Genomic DNA, 19,444 nt, shown 5'->3' on the forward strand with positions numbered 1-19,444 from the left:
AAGTTAGGGCCAGACGGTGGGACCCTACTGAATACTATACTAAAGGAGTTTGACCTTTAGACTATAGGCAGAAGGTCTTGAAGCAGTAGAGTGGCTGAACACACCAGAGTGTGTTTCAAGTAGCTGTATATAGGATGGATTAGAAAGAACAACTAGAGGCATAACGTAATTAAGGCTAGGTAGAGATTAAAAAGGTGATTGTAGGGCTTCCCTGGTGGTGCAGTGGTTAAGAATCTGCCTGCCAATGCAGGGGACACGGGTTCGAGCCCTGCTCTGGGAAGATCCCACATGCCTGCGGAGCAACTAAGCCCGTGCGCCACAACTACTGAGCCTCCGCTCTAGAACCCACGAGCCACAACTACTGAAGCCTGTGCACCTAGAGCCTGTGATCTGCAACAAGAGAAGCCACCGCAATGAGAAGCCCACGCACTGCAACGAAGAGTAGCCCCCGCTCACCACAACTAGAGAAAGCCTGCACGCAGCGACAAAGACCCAACCCAGCCAAAAATAAAATAAATAAAGTAAATAATTTTTTTTTTAAAAAGGTGATTGTGTAGCATCTCTTTATTGCTTCGTAAAGAATGAGCCATTAGAAAAATTTTCTTCATTTATATTTATTTTCCTTCTGGAAATAAACACAACAAAAAGAATTCAACATGGAGGGATTGTTTGTATTCAATCCATAACATTAGACATTTTTACTTGCTCCTCTCTCTTCGACCCTTGTAGTCTTATGCAAATGTGTAGTTTGTTAGCTAAGATGAAGTGTTTTATGGAGCCATCACTTGATAATGTTATCAGCTGCCGTTGACTGATGGGAACTCGGAGAAGGTGGGACCTGGGTTATTGCCAGGAGTTTGGAAGGGATTCAAGGAATACGTTCTGACCAACCAGGGTTAACACAGCCTTTGTCTGTGTATTCTTCCTTCTAAAGCTGTTCCTTGTAAGCCTCTGGGTGAGTGTAGACAGAGGATATTTATTTTAGAGACTTGCCAGTGTTCACCTCCTGAAGGCCACCAGTTCATTTTGTAAGACTTTAGATGGGGAACATGCAGTACCAGCCCCTGGCAATGCAGAATGGGCTGCCTGGCCCATTCTGGTGATTTTCCATGTTGGTTGGTGCTGATTTTTGGTCAATGATTTATATTGGGGATTAACTGAGACACTGGTGTCCAAACTTCCTCATTGGCAACAACACTCTGTGACCATTTCAAATGCTCTTTCGTGCGCCTTCCTTTACCCCCAATCTAAGCCTTGTACCCCTCCCCCAGTCTGGTTCTCCATCCCTCTCATTCAGTTATTCGTTCCATCAGTGTATACTTTCTGAGGACCTGCTGTATTCTTGGCACTGGGGGCACAGCGATGAGCGAAAACACAAGGTCTCTGCTCCTCTGGAAATTCCTGTGTTTAGTGGGGGAGGCAGGTGTTCATCATGCAGTCATTGAGATAAATGGAACTTGTCAGCTCTGATGCGTGCCATGATTGAGAGGCGTGGAGAGGGGTAGGGTGACTTGAGTCCATTCTCACGGGTGAGAGTCCTTCACAGATGTAAGCTCCCTGAAGGCAGAGATGGCATCTCTTTACCCCCAGAATCCTAGCATGTTGCTCGTGCCCTGTAGGTACGGTAGGTGACTGGCCAGCTTTGGTAGACCTCCTTTCTTTCCCAGTGTTGCTGGGGTGATGAAGCAGTGTGTGAGAAATGGCTAATTATTAACTCCTCACCGGTCAGTGAATGGTCTCTACTGCCTCCTCTGGCAGTGTCCATAGATACAGACGCCCCAGGTCTTCAGCAGGACAGGTTCATCCAACGTCCCCGTTCTGTAGACCTCTCCCTAGCAGCTGACAATTGGGTCCTGCAGTGTACCCTACACCTGTGCTTTTTGTTTGTTGGCTTTCATATTCTAAGATACTTTTTCCTTTACATGAACCTCAGGTCATACAGAGAGGTCCAGAGCTAGAAAGTATTTTAACACCATCTCGTAGAATCTTACCCAAGAAAAGTCCGTTGTAAATCGCTCTCTCATTGGGCATTGCTGCTGGTGTTGGAGGACAGAATCATGCCTTGTGGTGTTGTCACCTCGTAGAAGACATCTTTCTTTGCTTCTTCTCACTGGGTCATCTTTTTCCAGTTTATGCTGATGATTCAGTGTCAAACTGGATTGTAGGGACATAGGAGCCTCTTTTCTGCTCCTGATGACAATTCATTCCATAAACATTGAGCTGATTGGGAAGGGGAGGCAGAGAAAAGATGAATGTTATTGGCTCTTTTTTTTTTGTTTTTGGCCTCAAGGCGTGGCTTGTGGGATCTTAGTTCCCCAACCAGGGACTGAACCCCGGGCCCTTGGCAGTGAAAACCCAGAGTCCTAACCACTGGACCACCAGGGAGTTCCCTCATTGGTTGTTGTTCTTAAAGACTTTATGCTCTGTTTGGAGCCATGACGTGTGCTGAAACGATCAAATACAAGGCAGAAAATATACGAGCCAGCAGTAAAGAGACCAAGGTCAAGGGCTGTGGATGTTTAGGGAGAGGGGACCTGACCTCTCCCAGCTGGAAAGCTCATGAAGGACAAGGCATTTGAGAGGTGGGCAGAATCCAGACATGCAGCACTGGGCAAGGAGATGCAGGCCATGAAAGCAATTGTGTGTTCAGGTACAGAGCTCAGGCAGCTCAGGGTGTTAACAAGGAACAGCCTAATAGTGCCCTTGGGCCAAGTTAAGGCTTGTGAGGGGGTGTGGAAGACCATATGGCTACAACCATAGCATCAGTGCCTGTTTCATACAGCTTTGGTCTAGCAGTCAGAAGAAGCTTGAGTTTTCCATCTGATTCTCGTTCTTTTAACATGGGAAAAACCTGTGGGGGAATCCTCCCATGTCCGTCCCAGCAAAGAGAGGGCTAACAGAGGTTTCCTTAGAGTACACTAAAGCCTCTTCCCCAGGCCGGAGTATGTGTTAGCCTTCAGACCGGCTGCAGCCAGGGAAGAGGTTCCATTCGTTACTTCTTCCTTTGTGGCTCCCTGACTCCATTCAATTACAAAGCGGCTCTTACACTGTTAAAGCCGAGTGTCTCTGGGCTACAATTTGTAGCCACAGACCCTGCATTTGCTGTGCCTCAAACATGACCCTGAGGCCACATCCCATTACACACAAGCCCACAACAACGTTAACCAGTCTTCTCTCTGGGTAAGGCAAGCACAGCGCAAACTCCCTTTCTGTTGGAATCTCTCTCTCTCTCTATTGCCCCTTTAGCGGAAATTTCACAGCAATCTGGGGAGGCTGGAAAAGCCAATGATGGGCTCACTTTCAACTGTGTTATGTCACTTAGGAGAAAGGAAAAAGAAAATAAAAACTGGATCGTAGCACTTAGTGAGGATCACAGTATAAAAGCGACAGGTCAGGCTGTTTGCCTTTGCTGCTGCCTCTTGCCTGTGGGAAAAGCAAAGGCAACTGCAGCTGCTGCATCTCAGATTTAAAGAAGTGATAGGGTGTGCATTTCTAAAGGACATTCTGTGCTGCAGAGAAGCTGTAGTATAATGACACTTAGTGGTGAAATGTGACATTGCCTCTCAGCTCTATAAGCTATTACAGGTATTTATAGAGAAGAATGAAGATGATTCATGGATGCTGTGAATGTAGAACCTGGAGATTCCTGGGCTCAGAAAGAGAAAGTGTGCAGTGGTCAAGGGAGCTTGAGGGTCAGCATGCCTGGTTTTTAGGAGCCCCAGTTTCCTCTGTATATATATTTTAAAATGCTGCTTCCTCTGTCTAAAAGGGTCTTCAGCATACCCCCTCCATTCTGCCTATCAAAATCAGTCTTATCACTGTAGTTAATGATATGCACACTGAAGGATGCAGGGATGTTATCATGCCTGCCACTTATTTTGAAATGCAACAACAACAAAATAAGATGGCTCGGTGGACGGGTAGAAGAGTGGATAGATGGAGTGACATGTGATAAAGCGAATAAAGAAAAAGTGAAGGTAGGATCTGGGTGGTGGGTATATCGTGTATATAGCGTTCACTTTGTATGTTGGAAATCTTTTATAATGTTGGAGAAAATGTAATCTATCTTTAAAGGCTAGCTTATATTCCAGTACTTTGGGGAAGGCTTTCTAGATTTCTGGAATTATTTGTGGCTGATTACCCACATATGTTACTAGAACCTCTTTCAGTTGTTGTCTGACACGTAGAGCTGATTTCCTCTATCTTAGCCCTTGTTTTGGACAGTGAACTCCTTGTTGGCAGCGGACTAGGCTGTCTTTATATCCCTGATACACCAGACAGGCATCATGTAAGGCACAGGGAGAGATGGTACTCACATAACTGTAGGAATAGTTTAGGAATGTCATGATTAACTTTAAAGTTAACTTAGTTGAAAGTAACTTTTGTAATGTAAGGTTTACTGGATCAAGCACCACTATATGTGTACATGTGTATTTTTTTTTGGAAGCAAGAGCTAGAGAAATGAGGGTTAACATTTCTAATAACCAGCATTCTTCATGGCTGTGAAACAGAACTGTGTTGTATGCACCAGAGCCCCACTGCCAGTTACATCAGTGATGTTTGGTGTCCCTGAGTTCCCTGTCCTTGATTGGAGAATTCTGTACCTTAGTACCATGATTCAAATCCAAGGCTTTGAACTGTATGAATCCAACCTGTTTGGAGGGCCATGCTATAGAAATATAAATAGGGTTCAGAAAGTCCTATCAGGGTTGTTAATAAGAATTCATTCAGAACCTAGTAAAATAAGTACAACCCCAAGCACCCAAAAAGATATTCCAAAATCATTTGGAATGACATACTTGTTTCCTTAAAGGGTGAGCATATTATAATTCTGGGAAGATTTAGAGTTGAATGTAGAAGTTTTTAATATAATCAGAGCCATAGTGTTAATACTTTTTATTTAAAGGATTTGTGCATGTGAGTACTTCAGTATGCATATTTAAAATAATTTGGCGCACATAACAGGTTAGCCTGTATTTCCAATTTAAAATATGCAATAAAGTAACAGACTTAGACTTGATTTTAGGGAGGGTTGAAGTCTTAACTAGATTTCTAAGCAATATTGGGGCACTTAAGAGAATTTATTAGGTTTCTAAGAGTTGTTTAAGGGGAGATTTTGTAAGTTAAATCAAACAATTCTAATGTTTAGAAGAATTAAATAAATTATAGATTATAAATAACATAGTTTAAATGTTTGAAGGAGTTTAACTAGGTTTGTAAAATGGACCAAACATTAATCCGATGGCCCTTTGAAAGTGATTGTAAAAATTATAGGATCTGTAAGTTGAACTGAAAACTTAAAAGATGAGCTAGGGCATTTAAGGTTTTTAAAAAAATAACTAAACAAATGAAATAAACATTTCTAAAGCCAGGTAAACCTGACTAATGTTTTCTGTGCACAAAACCACCCTTATCGTCATTAAAAAAATTCACAAAAAATGAAGTGATTAACAGTCTGCTTTGAGTTCACGGTAGATGCTTAGTGTTAGTGGAATTTGAATTTATAATTTGAATCAGCAATATTCCTTATGGCAGGGCAAGAAGGAACACATAGCAGCTTCAAGTTAATTACTCTTCGTGGCTTGAAACATGGTATGAAAGAAAGAACACAGGCTTTTAAAAGAAAGGTAATCTTGCTCATGTAAAGAACCAGGGACGTGAGAGTCATGACCAGCTTTCCATGAAATGATGTAGCATAGCGCTCAGCACATAGTAGATGCTCAATGAGGTCTTCTTGTAGAAGTAGTGGTCTTTAGAAGCATTTTAATCAAATTATGAGTTGACATTGTTTATGCCACTGCATAAACCACAGGGTGCACAGTCAAACGTGGCTGTCCTAGGTACTGATCTCATTCATTCAACCAAATGCCATAAGAAATTAAAAACTGGTGATATAGGTTGTATGCCACTTGTATCAAGCTATTCTGTCTGCTTTCCTAGAAAATAAGCAAATGGGGGTGGGCAGGAGACGTTTTTCCCATCTGGACAAGGTTCAGATGAAATTGCATGTAATTCAGAGCCCTAGATTTATTTCGTCCTGGCCACTCAGCTCTGAACAGGGTGCACAGTGAGGCCCTGAGCTGGAGGATGCTTGGCTCCGCTGCAGACATTGTCATTTAGGTCTGGCTTCTGGTAATTAGGCACTCCTAGCTGGGCTCTGCTGTCAGCCAGCCTTTGAAACAAATTGCAAAATCTGTACAACCATCTGAGAGATGGAGAAGTAGACCCGATGACACTACAGGGGATATTGGTAGTTCTCAAAAGTTGAAAGAGAATGCTTTGAGAAGCAGTCCTCAAAACTGAATTTAGAGGTCCTTTTCCTATGGTTAAAGGGTAAGTTCAGTCACAGAATCAGGATCTGAGATTAAAGACTGGAATGACAGGCTTAATCTAATAAGATGAAGAGTGATAGAAATACACACAGCATTTTGTATGTGGATCTGAAAATCCCAACTACGCATGAAAAGACTGGGAACAGGGGTAGGGATATATCTGAGAATTAGGCCATATGAAAAAGGCCTAAGAGTTCAAATTGACATCAGTTGACGGTTTATTGTGATTCCCCCCAAATCTAGTGCAGTGTTAGGCTGCATTAACAGAGGTGGAGTATTTAGGACCAGGGAGGTGACTACAGTTCTGGGCTCCAGGCTATGAAAGGAAACTAGACAAAGGATGGTCACAGGATGGATATGGGAGTGTTCCAAAGCTTATCACAGATAACAAAGGAACAGGAAAGGTTTAGCCTGGATACAACTGCAGGAGGACCTGAAAGCTGTCAGTAATATCTGAAAGGCAGTCATGTGCATTAAGAACTAGCCTTGTTCTTATTAAGGGGAACAAAAAGAATCTGGGGATGAAAGTTACAGGAAGCCTCAAATAAGGAGGGTCTTTTAATTCTTCAGTATATTTTAAGATAGCATGGGCTACTTCCTTAATTCTAGAAGTGCTGGCTTACATAAGGACTTAGACTTTTAGGGGTAGGAAAGGATGACTCAGAAGTACTTCCCAGTCCCAAGATTCCACGATTCCCTTGCCTTCCAGTGACGACCATATCCTGCACGGTCCTAACACGGGCAGGTGGAGAACAGAGCCATAATTACAGGAATGTTCTAGGCAGCGATGGGAGAGGTTTCAGAATTCTCAGGCAAGATTCCCATAAAGACACTGTCACCAGGGCCGCCAGTTCTTTACTCTGCTGGGGAGGTCTGGGGCTTGTGGTACTCTCTGTCACCAGAGGCTGTGTTAGTTCCTCATTTCTTCTTTCTGTGTGCCCAGCAGTGTGCTGCGTGCTGGGGAGACCTTGGGGAACAAGACAAAATCTCTTGCTGTCTTCAGCTATGCAGTATGTGTGGGGAGTAAGACAGCAAACACAAATTAGACCACTAGATAATACCGTGATGATTATAGTGGGAGTTTGGACCCACGTGTCCCGTATGAGTGCATTTATATTTCATATGGTATTAGTACTTGGCTTTGGGGGTGTAGTTTCCCATTATATTATAGTTCAGGTCGTCTCTTTGAGATTTCTCAGTCTCTTGGAGTAGGGACCAGAGGTATTTGTTTATACTTTAAGGCGTTTTCTTTCCCCCAGAGGTAATAAAGCTTGGAAAAGGTTGAGTCTTTTTTTTTTTTTTTTTTTGGCGCTGACAGTTTTGTGTATAGTTTGTTACTGGCACAGTGACTACATTTAGGGGGGTGTCCGTCTTCATACTGTAGCTTGTTTTCGTTGTGTTTCCGTGGCCAGAGCAGTTCATCCTCTCGTGGCTCTTGACTCTAACTGGAGTTAACTCTGAGTAGAAACCTGGGTGAGAAGGAATATGAAAAATAAGACTGGAACAGAACCAGGTCTGTATACTCCCACACTAATCCTTTTATTTGTTTTTTATACAAGTGACCATCCGTTTAGGGACAAGCATGCAAACACAAAGGCACATTTTTAAAAGGCACATTTCTCTCCTCCATTGCTGACTGTAGTTCATAATTAAATTCCCTTCGTCCTAATTTCTCCTAGGAAATATTGTTTGCAAACGATTGTCCTTTTTATTTTTCTAGCATTAATAAACTTACAGTTGCAACAAAAACTCCTGATTCTGAATTCTATTCTTAGCTTTTCAGAGGCTCCCCCCCCTCCCCCGCCCCACCCCAAAGTAACCTACTTTATTGTAAATTCTTCTTTCTTTCAGGTAGGAATGAATTGATAGCCAGATACATCAAACTCAGGACAGGGAAGACGAGGACCAGAAAGCAGGTAAAACAACCGACCTGGAAATTGTGCATGTTAGCGAATGGCCCAAGGAGGCATTTTGGCTGCAGTGGCTGTCTGTGCTTTGGCTCCTAGGAGCCCCCGATTGGAGTTCCCTGTAAGGACGTCAGTGTTGTAGGTGTTTGAAATTGGCTCAGTTTTCACTGTTCATCATTTCAGTGACCTTTTATTATGTGGTCTCTGGAGTTCCTTCTATACACATATGGGAAAGTTTCACCGCTAAGGACAGTGTATGAACTGTTCCTGTACTGTATTGTAAAACTTAAATTTCTTTCCGAAACTGTGCATCTGCAAACATTGCAAAAGCCGCAGGTGCAGGTATACTTTGCAAGTCATGAAATTTTGAGATTTTGCGCATTGTAAAATCCTGGAACAATTACATATTATTCATCATTTCAATGAAAAAGTAACACCAGCAGCCATGAGTATTGGCTGGATTATAAGGCTGAATGATGTGCGTCCAGGGAACTGTTGCTCCTTAAGCTATGGCTTTTTGTCAGTAGCTGCTGTGACTGAAATGAAGTTACAATACCTTTGTGCAGAGCAGGGTCAGGAATTTTCCTCTGCCCTCTGTCAGCGATCTGGCGCTCTTCGTTCCTTCTGATGTAAAGCAGCCCAAATCTCTGACCCAGTTCAGAACTGGAACGGATGAGACATTAGTGTTTAACAAAAAACAGAAAAAGAAAGAAATGGAAGGGGGGAAAACCATCAAACCAACCTCATGGGTGAGTTGTTAACAGAAAAAAATATATATGTATATTTTAATGTTGACCTATGCTGACTGAAATGGCATGAATTTTAAAAACTATAATCAAACCAAAAGGCGAGCTCAACTGTGGTCTCGTTAAACCTGAGCAGCAGATTCCAGTCCTCTGCTCAGTGATGAGTTGTTTTCCTGAGTGTTTATGACGGGGAGAGCTTTCCCCAGGAACGCTCCTGTGCCCCAGCCGGGAGCCCACTGCTGAGTCAGCACAGAGGCAGGTGGCCTCCTGCCCGTGCTCAGAGGCAGGGCATTGTCTGTTCGGTGGATATTCCCCCCACTGTGGCCCTCAGCAAGTCAGAGAATCACATCAGAACAAAATTCTGGTGAAAACAAGTGAAAGCAGGAGCAGGATGGAGAGGTGAAGAGGATGGGGGAGAGTTCCTGCTTCTCCGTACTTAAAAAAAAAAAAAAAAGGCAGAAGCAAATTGAAACTCGAAGAAAAAGAGATAAGAGGTTCATTTGTTATCATAAATCCTGTTTTTAGGGTGGCTAGCGTGTTTGAAATCAAGTAATGGCCTCACAGTTGCTGAACTTCTAAATGAGAGGTTCTAAATTTCTGAAACAGACAGATCTTAATTCCCAGCATACTGAAGGTGCTGGACCTGGGCTGTCTGCCGGTCTGTGAGCTCTGGTCATGTGCCCAACCCCTTCACTGGGGGGACACTTCTAAATTTAACCAAGTCCCGCTGAAAGAGATGCAAATTTGTTTACCCCGTGGAATCATTTTGTTTCAGAAGCCGGGCTTGGCTTGCTTTCCACACCCCGGCATCCCGGGGATGTTTTTAGGCGGCAGTTGGTGATACCTCTCCAATGTGAATTTGTTGTTCAGCAAATCCGTGTGGTTTTTCAACCCAGATTTTTAACAGGATGGCTGGCTGGCTGTATTCACACTTTTCGCTCTGTAATAATATGCAAATCCACTTGGCGCCCAGTCAATACCCCAAAGAGTGGAAGGATTAAAGATATTTATAAGGGGGAAAAAAAAAAGCTCTGCTAACTGGGTCTTTCCATTTCTCTTTGAGATCTAATTTACATGTCAGTATTATTTTAACATTTGCTACAGAATCCAGAGCTCTTAATGAGATCAGAATACAACCTACAGCTTCAGCTTTTTGATTCTGCGGAATGTGCTAATTTATGGATAGTCTCTTCTAAATTGAGAAAAAGGGATTTTCCCTCCTGATACTGAGAAGCTATAAATATTTTCATGTACCTCTACTCCCACCTTTTTAATTTTATAACGAAAGCAACCCCACTCTCCCCCTCTCATCCCATGCCCATGATTTCTCCTGGGTGAGAAAACTAAGATTAGTTTCAACTTTCATCCTGACTCCAGTCACTGCAGTGATGACCCAGTCTGAAAAGCTTAGAGCAGCGCTGGGGGCTTGGTGTCTGGCTGGGACTGTGTATTCCTAACTGCAGAGCTTTGTTGAGATGCAAATAACCTTCCCCACCCCCCCACCCCGAAACCCTCCCAAGGAGTAGCGATTTTATATTTGATTTCCTTTTTTTGTTTTGTTTTGTTTTGTTTTGTTTCCCCTCATAAACCCGAACAATGTAGGTGTCTAGTCATATACAGGTCTTAGCAAGAAAGAAAGTTCGAGAAATTCAAGCCGCCATTAAGGTACGTCTGGCTTGCCCAGTTGTAGGGGGCTTTTCATCTCCATGGTTACAGGCTTTTCCTTTGTTTTCCTCCCTTCCCCTACCCTGCAGGTGTCTAGTCACATTCAGGTTCTTGCCAGAAGGAAATCTCGTGATTTTCATTCCAAGCTAAAGGTATGCGCTTTCCTGCTTTTTGGCTTGTGGTTGCTATGCATCTCACTTCCTGTTTTCCATGGTGACTGGTGAATGCCTGGTGCTGGGATTCTGGTAACCTAGTTTCCTCGCATGTGAGAGCTGTTTACATTTCTTTGTGTCTAATCTCTCTGTTTCTGTACTAGCCTCACATTAAGCTCAGAGAGAGAGAGAGAGAGAGAGTGTGTGTGTGTTGTGTGTGTGTGTGTGTGTGTGTGTGTGTGTGTGTGTCCCTAATAACAATGCAAATGCAGCAGAGAGCTGGTCTTGATAACTTTTCAGCACAGAAACATGATTTTTTTTTTACCCTTCAAATAACCACCAAGCAGCCCTGAGCTAGGAGAGGGAAAAAAAGTCAAAGAGATGCAAAGTTGGTGTAGAAATTATAAATGAATCATTTCCAAGTGGCCATCATGAAATTACTTTGAAAAAAATTTAGAAATTATTTTAATTTGTGCTTTTGATGTATTTTCAGTACTTATGAAAAATACATCTTCTTCATGTAATTTTTCATGAGTTCTTCCTACAGAGAGTATTTTCTGCCAGATTTCTTCCACATTGCTTAATGTTTTTTAAGTGTGTGGCTTTGTTAATTAAAAAAGAAATTGGAGGTGAGGGCTTAAAAAAAAGATAGGTCTTAGAGATGGGAAAGCTCTTGATCAAATCCATGTTTGCAATTCCGTTTATACTTGAGTTTATTATTTTTTTTGTACATGTGCCTCATGTTCCAGTCTTTTAAAATATATTTCATAGCAAAAACAGAGGCATGGACGACTTAAAAATGCAAGTTCTCCCTATTTTCTCTCGTTCCAAAACTTGCAGTAAAACATGCGTGACTTTTTCCCTCCATAATGCCCTATCTGAGAAATGCAAAGGGATTATAGTTTGCATGGAGGAGCTCTACTTTATAATAAAAATGAATCTGTAGTCCATATTGTTGTCTTTCCCACAAGCCTGTTTTTGGTTCTGTTCTGATTTTTCCCCCCCATACATTAAGTAAATTTGTGTTTTTGTTCTAAACTAAAGGACAAAGTGTGATTTCACAGCCCCAAGTGGTGAACACTGGGACCCTTCCCAAAGGCCTCCAACATTTTTAATGCAAACGACGCTGACTGTGAAATAGGTCTAGCGACCAGGAAGGCGCATTTGGGGTGCCCTCTGCAGTGGGCAGCATGCTGGCTCGCTCGCTCACACATGTGGCTGATGGTGGCTGGCTTTTAGTTGCACTGGCTGAGCAGTTGGAAGACTAAAATAACTTCGTAGCTCCTGCTTTTTAACCAAAGGTGCAGTCCTTTCTATGTGGATGTAACTACCCCAGTGTTTGCTCAAGTTCTCACTCTGTTTCTAGTTTCTCTAACGGATTAATGATGTACAAAGAAGTTTACAGACATCAATTTTGTGTTTCCATCTGTGATGTTATGAATTGTTCTATTTCTGCACTGTGTGGTTCCTGTATGTTCACCAGGGCACATGGCCCTGGACCGAAAGCCCTGTAAATGGTGGGTAAAGCTCTCCCGGTCAGAGGGGATCCCCATGGGATTCCACAAGCACTCTTTTTCTCTCTTGGTGACTTTACAAATTTTCCTCAATGGAAGCAGTTTTGCCATTATCTTATACATACACATACATACCAACACACAGTCATTTTTGTGTTTGTTCTTACAAAAAGACTTCCCCCCCACTTTCAGCCAGCCCTGGACCACTCTCCTCTGGGGCGGGCACGAAGAAGAGGCAGAGACAGAGGCAGTGGGGTAGCAACTGGCTCAGCATTTCATCTCCAAGAACCACCTCCATCTTCTTACAGTTCCTTTCCTTCCTCCCTACCTCATTACTCTTGGAAAAATGGAGGCCTTTGTTCTTCCCATCAGCTAATACCAGTCGAGTGTTCCAGGCATGGCGCTTATCACAGTGGGCAGTTAACAACCAATCCTCTATTCACAGAGCTGGCTGTGGAAATGGGAATGTGAAATATAGGGCACTGTAGGATAAGTGTTCGCAGAAAGAGCCAAAGTTAAATGTGTAGGCAATCCCAGAGACGAGCTGTATGGACAATGTGCTGCTGAGTTTGGGGATGAAAGACAGGAGTTAGTGCAGTGCAGGGCCTCTTGTGTGTTCTCTCATGTAAGCTCACTACAAAGTGAGTTCCATTCTTAGATTTTCAGGAGTAATATTCAGGAAACCAGGGATCCAAAGGTTTAATTAACTCACCAAAAGCCATCCAGCATAGGAAGTGGCGAAGTCAGGATTTGAACTTTCTGAATCCTAAACTACTGCTCTTCCAGACAGGGTTTCCTGTAGCGGAGGTTGAAGTGGATTTCAAGCAGTAGGCTTCTCATCAGCACACACTGTAGATAACGTGTCACCACCCCTCACGCCCCTTTGGACCTGGGCGTGCAGGCCTTGCTTCCCACAGTCCCTCAGCCACTACATTTTAGAAGTAAGATAATTTTTAAACTTTGAGCCATCGGTCAAGATGTGGGCCTAATTTGGGATTGACGGTCATCAGTATCTCGGGGTGATGTGTTCCTGGCTGCAGAGCTGCTGCGTCCCCACTCGGAGGGAGTTAGGACAGTTGAGGAGAATAAGGCTGGCTGCCACCTGCCTGCAGATATCCTGCTGCCTTCACCTCCCACAGGCGTTTTATGTTAAAGATGCCCTCCTTAACCTTCCTGCCAGCCATTACCAGGAAATGGGCTCAGGCCCCTTGGCGTGGTAGGAGGATAGAACTCCTCTCTCTGTCTGCACTTTCTTGTTCAGCTCTGGAGTCTAACGTCCTCGGGAGGCAGGGATGAGCATCCTCGCCAAGTTCCTTGTGGGGTCAGGCTGATAGCCTCTGGCTTCTTGGCCTCCCAACACTGGCTAATGAGATAAACTCACTACAGAAGTGGAAGTCATCTCAGTAGACAGCAAGGATAGCTTCTGAGCAGGGGTAGGGGTGGCAGGAAGTATCCAGACTCACAACAGGTGCCGTGCTTTGTCTGAGACGATGCAGCAGGACTTCCTGGAGGAGATAGCCATTGACTGGCCATCTCCGGACCTGTCCTTGCCGTGCCTTGCCAGCCGGGCTTCTCACCATTTCTCCGCATGCTCTGAAGTCAAAGGATTTCTGTTCTCTAGGGTGGACAGAGGCCTGTGGCCCTCCTGTGAAGACTGAAGCCAAGTTTCATTTCCCTGTTCTCCCTCGGGGTTTGAAAAAGTGGTTTGCTCACACCTGGGGCCGGGGCCGGGGCCAGGGCCAGGTGTGGCTTCCGACGGCACCCTCTTGCCTGTGAGCCTCTCTTCACTTTCCCAGGAAGGGTGCAGGAGAATTCTTGAGGCTAGTGGTTTTCCAGCCTTTTTTAAGCAGCAAAACTCACATTTCAGATTGAAATCTTACTCGAAATTTTCCATATATAAAAGAGTAAAAGCTGTTTTATTTAAAGCTCACACTCTCTCGTCCTTAGCGGTGGCCTCTTTGGCTGGTTCTGTTGAATAAGGTTTGAAACCCCACACTGCTTTAGGCAGAAGGAAAAGGAAATGCCCGCCTCTCAGCCGTGCCTCCGGCCTTTATGGGACAGCTTGGGGGTCCCACTTAGAGCCCACATTTTCTAAATTCCGTAGCCTGTTCTGCCATAGCCTTCTGAAGAAAACAGGCTCGAGAGAGTGGTTATTCTCATGTCACGGTTGTGGATGAGTCATCCTAGCTACAGAAGTCACGCTCTTGAAAATCTCTTAGGATGCGTTTCAAAGGTCAGCTTCATGCTTCTGCTAAATGCATTGGTTCTCAAAGTGCTTGTTTGTGAGCCCGATCACCCCAAAATGTGTGGATTTTAAATTTCGTTTAAAACAAAATTGTTTTAGTAAAAGTTTTAAGATTTCCGTGTAGATTTGAACTTTAAAAGCACAGAAATGATTACTTAATTCAGTCCAGTAATGGTTCCATTGAGAAGCCATGTGTTCTAGACCCTTTAGTAGATGTTGGGCGTGGGAAGTTGAATACACAAGAGTCTCTGTTTTGGGGGAACACTCATTCTTTCTGTTATTTTTGGGCACATTTGGGGAAAATACAAGATTCCCAGTGGATTGTCCCCAGCTAGGGGGCTCTGCGGTAGAAATTTAACAGAGCAGTGCAAAGACCACGCAGTGAAAAGGATGATTAATTCTGAGTGTGGGGGAATTAAAGAAAGCCCCATGGAGGGGGTTCCATTAGAACTAAGCATAGAGGAAGGTAGAGAATTTCCACAGATAATGGGGGTGGGGGGTGGGGGGAACCATGAAGAACACCCATCTAACTGGACGCATGGAATGAGGAATGAGACTGGAGGGGTGAGGTTCCCCTGAGGAGCATGGGAACACGCAGGGGTCGTTCACAGTTATGCTTTGGAAAGATCCCTCCAACCATTTTTAGAGGATAGCGCGGAGTGAGGCAAAGCTGGAGGCAGGGAGGCTAATTCAGGGACTGCTCTAAGAAGCCAAGGGAGCAAGATGTGGGCCTGGACCAGGGGCCGACCAGGCACCCCTGGGGCCCTGCTCCGTGGCTCTTATCCATCCGTATTGTCACCCTCGGCTGGTCCCCACTCCAATCTGATTGCTGCATGCTCTTTCTTGCTCATTGTTTTTAAAGAGTGAATTATGTTGAAAAGTTCTATTCTTATTAAGTCTGAAAACTGTACACTGAAACTTTTCAAAGGCAGCATTTAAAACTTAGGTTAGGGCTTCCCTGGTGGCGCAATAGTTGAGAGTCCGCCTGCCGATGCGGGGGACGTGGGTTCGTGCCCCAGTCCGGGAAGATCCCACATGCTGCGGAGCGCTGGGCCCGTGAGCCATGGCCGCTGAGCCTGTGCTCCGCAACGGGAGAGGCCACAACAGTGAGAGGCCCACGTACCACAAAATAAATAAATAGATAGATAGATAATAAAAAATTAAAAACTTACGTTATTAAAGCCCGGGTTCTCTTCAAGTAATGGCCATTAACTGAGAGTGTACATCAAAATTAACTATGAAGTTTTTGTTGCTACATTTTAAATACACCAAAAAGTTAGTACAGAGAATGACATATTAAGCATTCATGTTTGTACTATCCAGAAATGATTCTTTTCATTATATTTCCTTTAAGGTTTGTTTTTTTTTAACTGAAAGAAATCAAATGGCAAAACATTATTCTTACTTTTTCTAATTTCCTCTACCTACTGTCTTTCCTCAACCAATCTCAGCCCCCCACCATCAGTGTCTTTCCTTGCCATTTAGTATTTCCCTGAGAAAATCAAATCCAGTGAAAACTATCTCTTCTCCTTTGGCCCTTATCCTAAAACTAAGCTAGATTTTTACCCATTGTTTACTATGAACTTGTGCTAAAGCCATTGGCACCAACCTGAGACTTCTTCTCTATAGTTTATCCTGGCCTGAGCTAGGATAGACTTGGCCAACAATTTGGGATGGCCTTGGACACAGACCAACCACAGGAGAGAGATGCAAGGGGCAAGAAAAACTAGGGGATAGTTGAAGAGGTCAAGGAACGATGTGAAGAGACCAAGAACCATCAGCAGGGAGACTGGGGCAGTAGGGAAAAGGGTGAAGGGGCCAGCAGAGTGCAGGTGAGATTCAGAAGCCCTAAGATGGATTGGAACTGCAAGGCATTTGTGGCCAGAGTGCCAGAATATTGGACATCAAATATATACTTTTATTTTTTTTTAATTTTCTTGACTAAAATGTCTAAAAGACAAGTCAGAGTGTGATAACCGCTGGTCTAGAACAGAGTCATTTCTCTGTGATGGGAGGACCACATGTTTGGCCCCTGCCCAGACAAGATCCTTTTGGCCCACCACTCTTCAGGTGCCTGGTTCTAGTTATAAAGTAGAAGGTGGATCCGTGCAATTACAGCATGCAGGTGGCCTATAGGTCTGTGGAACATGCATTGAGGAAGTCCACAGATGCTGACTCAGAAATCTCCCTTGGACCTTGTGTCACCAGCTGGGTCTACAGCAGTGTTGCCCATGCCGGTTTCATGTGTTATCTTCCATCTCCCCCTGTTCCCTAGTTTATCCCCTCATTGGAATCTGCAATTGAGCAGTGAGAGGCAGCAGCCTGTCTGAGAAGACTTTGCGTAGTACAGACTGAGGCCTGGTCTGCAACTTTAGACATGATTCTGTACTTTGAATTATTTCACTCACCATTAATTCATCAAAAGGTCTTTAACTGTTTTTGCTTTTTTTTTTTTTTAAGCTCCACGGATTTATTATCCCAGCATGTAGAAAGACTGCAGAAATGTTCTCTGTGCGCTATAAACAGTCTCTTCTTTCCTACTCAGAGTTCCTACTTAGAGTTTCCTGCTCTGAGTCTCTATATGTTCGTTTGTCCTGGGAGGTTGTCCAGTCCCCACCCAGAGGCCTCCTTTCCCTGATAGCAGCAAAAAGGTGGTCCTTTATTTGCTGGCTTCAGAGGCTTGTGAGAGCCACAGCCAAGCTCTGCAGGCCACCACCACACTGTGGACTGTCCTCATCTTTGTGGACTGTCCTCATCTTCCCCTGAAGGTGGACCAGGCCGCTTCTGGTTTGGAGTGTGTTTTGGTGAGTGCATGAGTCCAGACAGTGCTAAGAGTAAAGGAAGTCTTTGTTCTGCCCTAACCTCAGCAGGAATACATCTTAGGCAATAGACGTATTCATGTCAAGCTCTGGATTGTATTGAAGAAAAGCCTGTACTTGCTGACATTGCATCATCCCAGTAGAGCAGAAAAAAGCCTGAGCTTCTCTGATTGTGTCCAGTCGTTGGTGACTAATTTACAAGCTCCATGTGCTCCCCGGGGCCATTTTCTTCGTTCTCGCCCTGGTGGCCTTTGTGATTTGATTTCTGAGCAGGCCATTCTTTCCAACCTGCCATTCCTTCCAGTAAGCAGAGAGCTTAAAGTTCAAATTGTTGATTTAATTCTCTTGAGGAGTTCAAGAACTTTGCTGTGGCTTTGCTGCATCTACACTGCTGAATCCTGGCTGTGTCACCACTGATTCTATCCAGGAATGGGCCTGTCCACGGGGAAGACACGCTGCACTTCATCCAGTGGTGCTCCCCATGGCCTTCTGAGCCACTTTGCTCGTTCAGGCGTTGACTGTTAACAGTACACAAGGCAAAAGAAGCCCGAAACAACCACCTCCTTTGTCTCAACGCCAGCACCAAGGCACTTGGCCTTGCTGCAGGATTTGGGAAATGATACACCGCCTTTCCTGGCATCTCCCAAACTTCAAGGAGTTCTTTTGCATTCATGACATGTACTCTTTCTCCTCAGCAATATTTTCATTACCTTTTTTTAAATTTAGCTGGGTTAAAACCAAAACTGGAGGCAGTTAAGTTCTTGTGCTTGGATGTGGTGGAATTAGAACCTCTCATCAACGGTGTGATGATACAGAACTTACAGTGTAAACTAGGAGACTGAATACATTTACCTTTCTATGTCAGCTGAGCCAGGTCTGGATTTTCTCTTTAAGGACAACAGAAACAGCCTCATTCTACATTTTTATCCCTTCCTAGGGAAATCCCATTGTTAACTGGCCTCCAATATAAACAGTGCTCAATCACATTGAGCCCAGAGGTTATGTACTCAGGACCAGGGCTCCTAAGCATTTCAGCTCTCCAGTGACTTGAGCCTGGATGGTCGGTCATGTGGGCCCATAGATGGCACGTCCACAGAATGGCGAGGCTGTGGGCACTGTGTGCTCAGAGTGGTTGATGTGGTTCTCAAAGCACTCTTGAAGGTGAGTGTTGTCCTCACTTTGCAAGTGAGGATGCAGAGGCTTGCAGTGGCTAAGGGGCTCACCCAAGGGTCACCAGTCTGAACTGGATCCCAGGGCTATCTGGCACCACAGCCCAAGCAAGCTGTGTTGTCGTGCTGCCTCCTTACAGAGTGCTCGCTGGTGGAGGATGAGGGCTCATTGCCCTAACTCGAGATGCTTTTGCATCGTCTCCCTCAACCGAGCCCTATTTTCATTGTGTCTGCCTGTTCGAATGAAACAGAGAAGATGAGTGGTGGGAGCTGGTACTTTCTGGCTTTTCAAGGGAGATTTGCCTCCTGCCTCTTACTGTCCCTCACGGGGAAAGGGGCTAAAGTTAGTGGGTGCCTTCTCCCCAACACCCAGACCTGGCATTAGCAGCCCTAAATCCCAGGCTTCCTGGTAGAGAGGCGTCAGGCACACCTACAAATCACAGATCCTTGTCTGCAGTCCTTTATGATGCTGAGCCCCACATGAGAATTAAAGGAAACACTATTGACAGTTATAAAATACTGAATATAGAACAGTACATTTAAAAATGGACAATGGTAAAAGCCTTGAAACATTTTTCTTTGATGTGAATGGAGTTTTTGGCATTTGGAAATACAATAAGATGAATTAATTGCTACTCATTACATGTCAAGTCAGGAGAAGCATGAATGGGCCTTCTCTCCTTGGCATTAGCCATTGCCCGCCTGAAATAGGCCCTTTTGTATTTACTCCTGCTTTCTCTAATAATAAGCAAATTAGAGATCATGGCTAGAAAAATTCAAGTGCCCTCCATCCTTTCTCCAAGCCGTCATAGACTCTTATGATGTTTATCTGCTTAAGGGCTACTGCTAATAATTGCAGAGGTCATGTGAATCCACATAGTGCAAGATTAGAAAC

The 19,444-nt window shown here is 44.2% G+C and overlaps 1 protein-coding gene across 4 annotated transcripts in view; it reads left to right on the top strand.

Annotated features, from left to right (window-relative positions):
• The window catches only part of TEAD1 (TEA domain transcription factor 1), a 257,750-nt gene that overhangs the window by 179,735 nt on the left and 58,571 nt on the right, over positions 1–19,444 (top strand). For 2 of the 4 annotated variants that reach the window (XM_082845263.1, XM_082845264.1), the window contains exons 3-5: positions 8,184–8,248; positions 10,588–10,650; positions 10,740–10,802. In XM_082845263.1, the coding sequence (XP_082701389.1) occupies positions 8,184–8,248; positions 10,588–10,650; positions 10,740–10,802 (191 nt within the window). The remainder of the gene's footprint in view (positions 1–8,183; positions 8,249–10,587; positions 10,651–10,739; positions 10,803–19,444) is intronic. The other 2 variants (XM_082845266.1, XM_082845265.1) reach the window with 2 other exon arrangements.

Source organism: Leucopleurus acutus, assembly GCF_964270905.1.
Source record: "Leucopleurus acutus genome assembly, chromosome: 8".
Taxonomy (NCBI): domain Eukaryota; kingdom Metazoa; phylum Chordata; class Mammalia; order Artiodactyla; family Delphinidae; genus Leucopleurus; species Leucopleurus acutus.